This window comes from Vanessa tameamea, chromosome 17, assembly GCF_037043105.1.
Source record: "Vanessa tameamea isolate UH-Manoa-2023 chromosome 17, ilVanTame1 primary haplotype, whole genome shotgun sequence".
Lineage (NCBI taxonomy): Eukaryota > Metazoa > Arthropoda > Insecta > Lepidoptera > Nymphalidae > Vanessa > Vanessa tameamea.
The window spans coordinates 796,762-805,032 of record NC_087325.1 but is presented as its reverse complement, the minus strand read 5'-3'; the positions used below and the strand labels follow the sequence as shown (position 1 = coordinate 805,032).

The 8,271-nt window shown below is 32.8% G+C and overlaps 2 protein-coding genes across 2 annotated transcripts; both read left to right on the top strand.

Annotated features, from left to right (window-relative positions):
• The first annotated feature begins 4,905 nt into the window (after positions 1 to 4,905).
• Positions 4,906 to 5,726, top strand: LOC113394786 (calexcitin-2-like). Its single transcript, XM_026632207.2, has one exon. The coding sequence runs from the start codon at positions 4,957 to 4,959 to the stop codon at positions 5,506 to 5,508; it is 552 nt and encodes a 183-aa protein (XP_026487992.1). The 5' UTR covers positions 4,906 to 4,956; the 3' UTR covers positions 5,509 to 5,726.
• A 1,638-nt stretch (positions 5,727 to 7,364) lies between these two features.
• LOC113394789 (calexcitin-2-like) lies at positions 7,365 to 8,049 on the top strand. Its single transcript, XM_026632209.2, has one exon. It carries the CDS (start codon positions 7,410 to 7,412, stop codon positions 7,959 to 7,961), a length of 552 nt encoding a protein of 183 aa, XP_026487994.1. The 5' UTR covers positions 7,365 to 7,409; the 3' UTR covers positions 7,962 to 8,049.
• Positions 8,050 to 8,271: the final 222 nt, after the last annotated feature.

Sequence of the window (8,271 nt, the reverse complement as noted above, 5' to 3'; positions counted from 1 at the left end):
AAAAAAGGATAAGTTTATTTGCACACATTGCTGACAAAGTAAACAAGCAAGTTTTTAATAAACATTTATAAACTGTTTGTAAATCAATTAGACTCGCACGGAACGGTTGCTTATGATATTTGGTGTAGAAGTTAATTATGTCGAGGAATAGAATAAAGAATACTTTTTTATTTATTTTATCTTACTAATATAATAAAAGCTTGGATGGATGTATGTTTGTTATTCAATCCGCCAGAACGGCTGAGCGGATCCGAATGAAATTTGGCACAGAGCTAGATTATTCTGGAATAGAACATGGGTTACTTTTATCCCAAAAAAAGGACCTAATCTCGGATCCCAGTCTCGTTTCAAACTAAAGGCCTAAAGCGGGCGACAAGTAGTAATAAATAAATTATGAATACAACTGGAACATAAATAACGCTCACTGAATCGAAAAAAAATTCTACTTATTGCCAAATCTCTATGTTACAGAAAATATTTATGTATAAGTAATACATATATTTGATATGCAATACAAGACTATTGTTTTTTTATTATTATTAAACGACACCGAGTAAGATATCTATTTCCAATAGGGTTAGGGTGTAGTAGTCTACAATTACTGAAACGATTTTTTAGAAAAATAATGACTCAATTAGTGATTTTTTCAAATTTCACGCTTGATTCTCGGGGAAAATTTTTTGAACCTTTTGGTGTTTTTTCAATTAAACTTTAAAATAAAGTGTCTTTGAGTCGTCAATATTAAAATACCACTACCGTTTCGGAAAGCAGCTCTCTTCTCCATCGAGAAGAAACGGCAAGAAACTCGCATAGTTGCTTTTTTAAAATAAACAGATTTACAAAGCTGTTATTCAAAATTAGTGTTCAATCAGTCATGCGATTGAACTCGGGTTCAATCACAGGACTGATTCCAGGCGTTTATTTCTAAAAAGTTTTCTTTTAATGAATAATAATATTTATTGATTAATTTAGTCTAAATAAACTTTATAAATTTGTCAAATGATAAATTGATTATTATATTTCCCGGTATCTTATTATATATGCGTATACCATTGCCCAAAACCCTTCTCTGTACCGTATGCAAACGGAAAGTAGGGGTTACAAGTCTATTATTATTTCTTGTATTGATGATATGTATATCAGCTTCTATGTAATATTTTTGTATATTCTTCTGTATAAACATTATATTAGCTCGAGTATATTGTGAAGCAGTCGTTCATACACCTTCATATTTCTTTAAAATTTTCGCGTAATTATGTCCTAGAACTAATATTGTAAATAGTTCGGATAGTTCTTTTCTTCAGAATAAATATTATTTAAATATTTGCTATATATATAATTTTATAACCTTAAGTTATAAACTTAAATTAATTGTTATAAAGTACACAATTTATCTTTATTATTTTTTATCTTTCCAGGCAGGATGTATTATATACATAGGTATATAATTGTATTTACATGACTTTGTATTCTTAAATGTGGAAAAAGTAAGTGAGTTTGAGAGTGAGTTACTCAGTTTCTTGTTCGCCCTTCTCGGTAGAATCTGCATTCCGAGCCGGTGATAGCTTCACTTAAAATAGTTTGTTAAATGACGATTCAAAAATGCTTGTAAAAGTCTACTCGAATAAAGTATATTTTGATTTCACTATATTAATTTCGCGAACTAACAGGAGATAAATAATAAAAAAAGTTGCAGAAATGAAGCGAAATTTTACTATCGTTCGTAACGTACCTGCTCTGTGATGCTTTTCCGTCATAAGTGGTGCAAAATAAAGTTCTCAGCTATTAAGTTAAATAAAATTGATATGAGGTAGTTATTTTATGCATAACACTTTAATAAAGGGGGTAAATTACAAGAAATGTAAAAGCTATGGTGCCTAATGACGTAATAACATCACGTCATAAGCCACATGTAACGACCACCGGTTTATGGCGAATTTAATGGTGAGACTTAGTTTAATATAACCCAGTGGGAGATTTCTCCTTATTAAAGAATATGTTTTCTATGTGTTTATTTCAAATGAACACGTGTATGTTATTACAACATATATATTCTCATCTGATATTCTGATACCAAACAGTAGAACTTAATAGTTTTTGACAGTTACAGGCATAAAGGATATAAACATTTCATATTCTAGTTTGATGGCACATTGGTAAAGTATGGTCAATATTTCTTACAGCGCGAATGTCGTACAATCAGGTGGCGCTTTTCCCCGTTCGCCTACCAACTTCAATAAAAAAAATGTCTTTAAACTACTTTTCATACTACATTACTAAGAGGTTTTTCTTATATAGAATTTGTGTAGAACTTTTCTTTGAATCAAATAAATTAAAATCAAACATAAAATATTTTATCAATTAGAAAAATATAATAAACCATTTTGACAGATCGTGATTCCAAATATCAAATCGCAAAATACTGCGAAATAATAATACTTTTAATGTATTAGAATCTTACTTCAAAGACGTCCGAACCCACGCCTTAGTAATATATCAACGCACAGACGGACGAAGGGAACGAAACAAAAACCGCCTTAGAAGCCCTAAGGCGAGGAATTACTGCGCAGTTTACGTATGTATGTTTTTAATTTAAGCTCTTTCTTTTAGTACAATGTTGTAAGAACAATTAATCATATGAATACGCAGTGTGTTACGGTTCTGCCTTATATCCGTATAAATGTACCTATTAAATGTGTCTACAGATTACGGTGAGTCCATAGCTGGGCAAAGTTGTCCTTTCTCAATGCGGTTTGGTGGTTTCTTATTAGGCAGAACACCATACAACACGTGAATTTATCGAGTGATTTTTTTTTTCTTTTATTGGATATATTTTATGAGTATTTTTGTTGTAAATTCCTCAGTAACGGTCCAGAGTCTGAAAATGCACTATAATATGCAAAAAAGAGCTATCCGGTCTACTTATAATATTGGATCTCGAGACTGCCTTTGGGATGATTTAAAAAGGATATATAAAAAAAAATGTTGAAAATACTTTGATGACATACCTTGTAATTAGAATGGCGGAAAAGAGTAACTGCTGAGCTTCATGCCGCTTCTTCTACCGATAAGATCTATTTACTTATTAAGAGAATCTAATTTCCGAACCTATCTATGTATCTTTATGTTTCTTTATGTGGTATCTTTACGTTCAATTCAACACTGTATCGTTACGATTCTAGCGTGCTTTTATGTGCCTACTAGAATAAAGTATATTTTGATTTTATGTCCTACGTAATTTGCTGGTCTCCCTTGAGATTGACTATCGTTGCCGAAATCGCTCAAGACGAGATCGATTATTATAAATACAAATCGAGCACTTGAATACTCAGTAGCAGTTATCGGACTTCCATAACTCCATTGAGATTTTGGTATGCGATCGGGATTTCTCTGGATTTTATGAACTGTCTAAGACCATTTTCGCGATTATCATATAGGATTTTTTATCTGTATCTCGGTTATTGACAATAACGTGTTAGAAAATGACAGATTAGACGGATGAAGTACTTATTTATTTTTAAGATTTAACTAAGACTTTAATTGAGTTTATTTTTAAGTTTTAGTTAACAATATATACGCCGCCAATATTTAAAGTCGGTTTTATAATTATTTTTTGTATAGTTACAAATTATACTTTTAACCGTCACTTTACAAAAATAAATTAAATGTTTGTACAGTTTGATAGCTCTGTGCAGGGTCAAGTGGGAAAGACGTGAATTTTAACCGAAGACTGAGTTCAATTCAAGACCGTAATAGGACCTAGGACCGTAGAACCTTTCTTGTTCATTATTATATAATAATTAATTAAATAATCTTAACAAATTAATTACAAAAACTGAAATATCGTTTTATTTTAACACATTCAACATGAAACAGGTGACCCCAATCAATTAGACGTGTGTTATCTTAATGATAACTGTGTCTAGATAAGTTTGTTTTAACTATGTTTAGAGTAAAATTATACGTTAGGTTAAAAATAATAAAAATATTCAAAAAAGGAATGCGTTGCATATGCGTTTATTGTTAACTGTAAATTCAATTTAAATAATATCAAATCATCCTACAGATTAACGATCACATAACACATGGGATCCCCTATGGATGTAAAGAATGATAAATATTTTTTACAGACTTATTATCTACGGTCAGTGGTGACCACATACCATCAGGTGACCTTTTTACCAGTCCGTCTATCTATTTTATAAAAAAGAGATCACATTGAAGTCGTTTTCGTAAGTTTTCTTAACATTTGTGAGGCGAAAGAAACGCTCACATAGACATTTGTGTACATACAGACGTACGTACACGTATACTAAAAACATTTACCAAAATATTAACTTCGAATTTTTTGGTCAATTACAATAATTTTCAAATCGGATGGAGAAAAATATGTAATTCTATGTATATTTAAATTTCTTGACAAAGGTTAAAAATGATATTTAAATCCAGTGGTTGAAAAAAAACTTGAGTACAGTTAATGCCTATTTATAACGATGTAATGCAATATCAAATATTGAACATTACAGATTAAATAAAACAGAGATATCTGGTAAATGATTAAGTTTAAAATAAAACACTTTGTTATGAAAATACATCACTATTTTACTAGTAATTTGAAACATTTGTCAACTTACTCATTTAATCTTTATTTTATATGTAATCATTTAAAATATTTCTTTAAAATGATTATATAAGCACTTGAAATGATAAGTTGATATTTATTGCACATTATGTATTAGTTCTGTTGTTTAATTACTCTGTATGACTTAATAAGAAAACAAACGCTGCAATGCAGACAGATAGGGAAATGATAAAAGTGATGAACGTCATCCCTGTCCCTCGCAGGCTTATAGAAGATAAAAATTATCTCCAACTCCAGTGAGCATTGCTATAAAAGAGACTGCGAACTCATCTCAAATACTTTGTGTACAGGATCATATCTCATTCGCTACAAAGATGGTGTCCGACTTCAGAAAGAAGAAGCTCCTACATGTCTTCAACTCATTCTTCGACAGGAACACTAGCGGATCCATTGACAAGAAGGACTTCGACCTAGCTATTGAAAACATTACCAAGTTGCGAGGCTGGCCCGCTGGTGATGCTAAGTACAAGGAAGTCCAGACCGCCTTACTGAAGATTTGGGAAGGACTTCAGGGTCGTGCTGACGCTGATAACGATGGCCAAGTATCAACCGATGAATGGATTTCAATGTGGGACGAATACGCCAAAAACCCTGCGGCTCCTCTCGAGTGGCAGAACCTTTACTGCAAATTCATCTTCCAACTTGAAGATGCCAGTGGCGATGGAGCTATTGATGGCGAAGAGTTTTCTTCTGTCTACGCCTCTTTCGGACTAAACAAGGATGATGCCCTTGCCGCCTTCAGGAGCATGTCTAAGGGAAAAGCCAATGTCTCTTGGACTGAATTCCAGGATTTGTGGAAGGAATACTTCACCACGGAAGACCCTAATGCTCCAGGAAACTTCATTTTCGGAAAATCGAGCTTCTAGTTGAACTAGTGACATCGCTTGTAGAACGCTTTTCTCGATTTGTTGCGTATGATGTGGACGATATGGAAGTGAAATTGAGGCTGTGTGGATTTTAATTTATAACGCATTCGGCTTTAGATCTAAGAAATTAGAAAAAAATTACATTGATCCAGTGAAGTGTACATTTTCTTTTATGTTCTGTTACATTTATTGCAATAAAATGCTAGCATTTACATAAACATTCTGCTTGTTATTTATTTATTTCGGCAATATACGAGTATTTATATATTCTACCACCAAAAAGCAGTACTCGGTATTGTTTGTGAGTGAGTGAGTGTTACTACAGGCACAAGGGACATAACATCTAAATTTCCACGGTTGGTGGCGCATTGTTGATGAAAGAAATAGTTATCTTTCTTACAGCGGCCTGCCGGCGGTGGTGACCACGTGACATCAGGTGGTCCAATTGCTTGTCCGCTTACCTATACCATAAAAAAATATGTAGCACTCCCGCCTATTATATAAATAATATTGATTATTAAAAAAAATCTGTTTGGAATATAGGAAAATAATCTTCAATTATTATTATTAAAACACATACCTACGTATTTATTTAATAATTTCATTTATAATATTTAACATCACACAATAGTATTTCTTTTGTTTAAAAAATTAGAACAATATTATCTTGGATTTAAGTGCTCTATTGCTGCCATTAAATGCAGGCAGGCTTCATGATTTTATAGAGTGGTCGCAAAATGCATTAGGGCCAATGCACAGAGCGATAAAAAATTCTATAATCCCAGACAATTTGGCAAATGAGTGGCGTGCCGTCTCCCCTCCCTCTATAGCCATTAGAACACTCTTTTATCGCATTAGTCTTGAATATAGATGTGAGAAACTTGTCCCATTACGAATTTACGCACTGCGACTAAGATTACTATTAATATTAACATATTCATATTATTGATTTTTAGTTATTTTGGATTAAATTGTATTGTTCAAAGTAATTTGAAATACCTAAAAGTAAAAATAGCACATTTAGCCTTCTTGATCATTATATTCATAACTTCTTATAATAGACATTATCAATTGTAACTTAAAGGGTTTTTTTTGTTTTGTTAATTTTTGTCGATTTAGTAATTTTAGTTACGGTATACCACATCCATGTCGGCTCTTCGTGAATCTGTGGGGTCGTGGGCGTGGAAGCGACCATGACGGATGCGCTCTATCTGTCAGGACGCTCGCTCGAGACACCGCGTATGGGTGCTTACCGCTTATGGATTCTATTACGCGATACCGATTTAACGCTTTTCAGAAGCCCCTGTATAAAATCTTTGTATGAAACTCACCATATTTTCCTTTAGTTGTACTAAAAGTAAAGTATAATTTGTTTGTATACGTTTTTCGTATCGTTTTAGTTTGACTATAAGAAATTGTTGAAAATTTTAAGGCATATTTCATTTTAATCATTGTCTCCTTATCCAAGCTGTATCTTTTCAAAGTTTTATTATTTTTTCAACGATTTATACATTTATGTAAACGAATTGTTATTACAATTACTAATATGAGATTAATTTCAAAACTTTTTTACGACCGTTCTTTGTCAATATAGGATAATTTTTATAACACAGACAAAGATGTTTATCATCATGGAAACGTGAAAAGATCTATTTTTGTTATTTTATACATGACATATATAATTCCCGTTACTAAACTAAACATTTTTTTATACATATATCAAATGAATATAACTATTATTTGCACTGCATATATTTCGTTCGATAAAGTCGTGTATCACAATGCGCTTTAATAGATTACAATTATCTTCTCTAATCAAAGATGCTTAATCGCTATAAATACCACTTCGAAACATCGGACTTGTCAGTATAGCTTGCTCGAAATCAAAGAATATAATCAAAATGGTTTCCGAATTCAGAAAGAAGAAACTTTTGTATCTATTCAAGATCTTCTTCGACGCTGACGGTAGTGGCACAATCACGAAGAAGGACTTTGACCTAACGATTGAAAGGATCGCCAAAGCGAAAGAATGGGCTGTTGGCGACGAAAAATACAAGCAGGCCGAAAAAGCCATGCTTGAAATTTGGCAGGGAATGCAATTTAAGGCCGATACGAACAGAGATGGTGAGATCTCCTCCGACGAGTGGGTGAAACTCTGGGAAGATTACTCCAACGACCCTTCCTCTCCAGTTGATTGGCAGACGTACTACTGCAAAGCGATCTTCCACATCCAAGACTCAACAGGTGACGGTAAAATTGACCGTGACGAATTCGTCTCAGTTCACGGCTCTTTCGGATTACCGAAGGAAGATACCAACATAGCCTTCGACAAGCTCTCTAATGGTAAGACCAGTCTCTCATGGGAGGACTTCCAAGAGCGCTGGAAGGAGTTCTTCACCTCCGACGATCCCAACGCCCCTGGAAACTTTATATTTGGTAATCTTAGTTTCTAATTATCGTTTTATTGTATATAAGAGGTGATGAGCTGTATTTATTTATTGTCTTTAAAAGATTGTTATAAATAAATATATTGTTTAAGTATTTGTAGTGTTATTTCTTATAGATAACAAATTGTTGCTATCTACCTAAACGTTTCGGTAGGCGTATCTTTGAGATAAACACTTTACAGGATAACGATATTGACTTTGTCTTATTACTATTATCGTACAAGCAAATAATTAAAGGTTTAATACTCATATATCACATTACGTAATTAAAGACAATCCGATAAAACCAACGACAAATAATAATCTGTAAAAAATG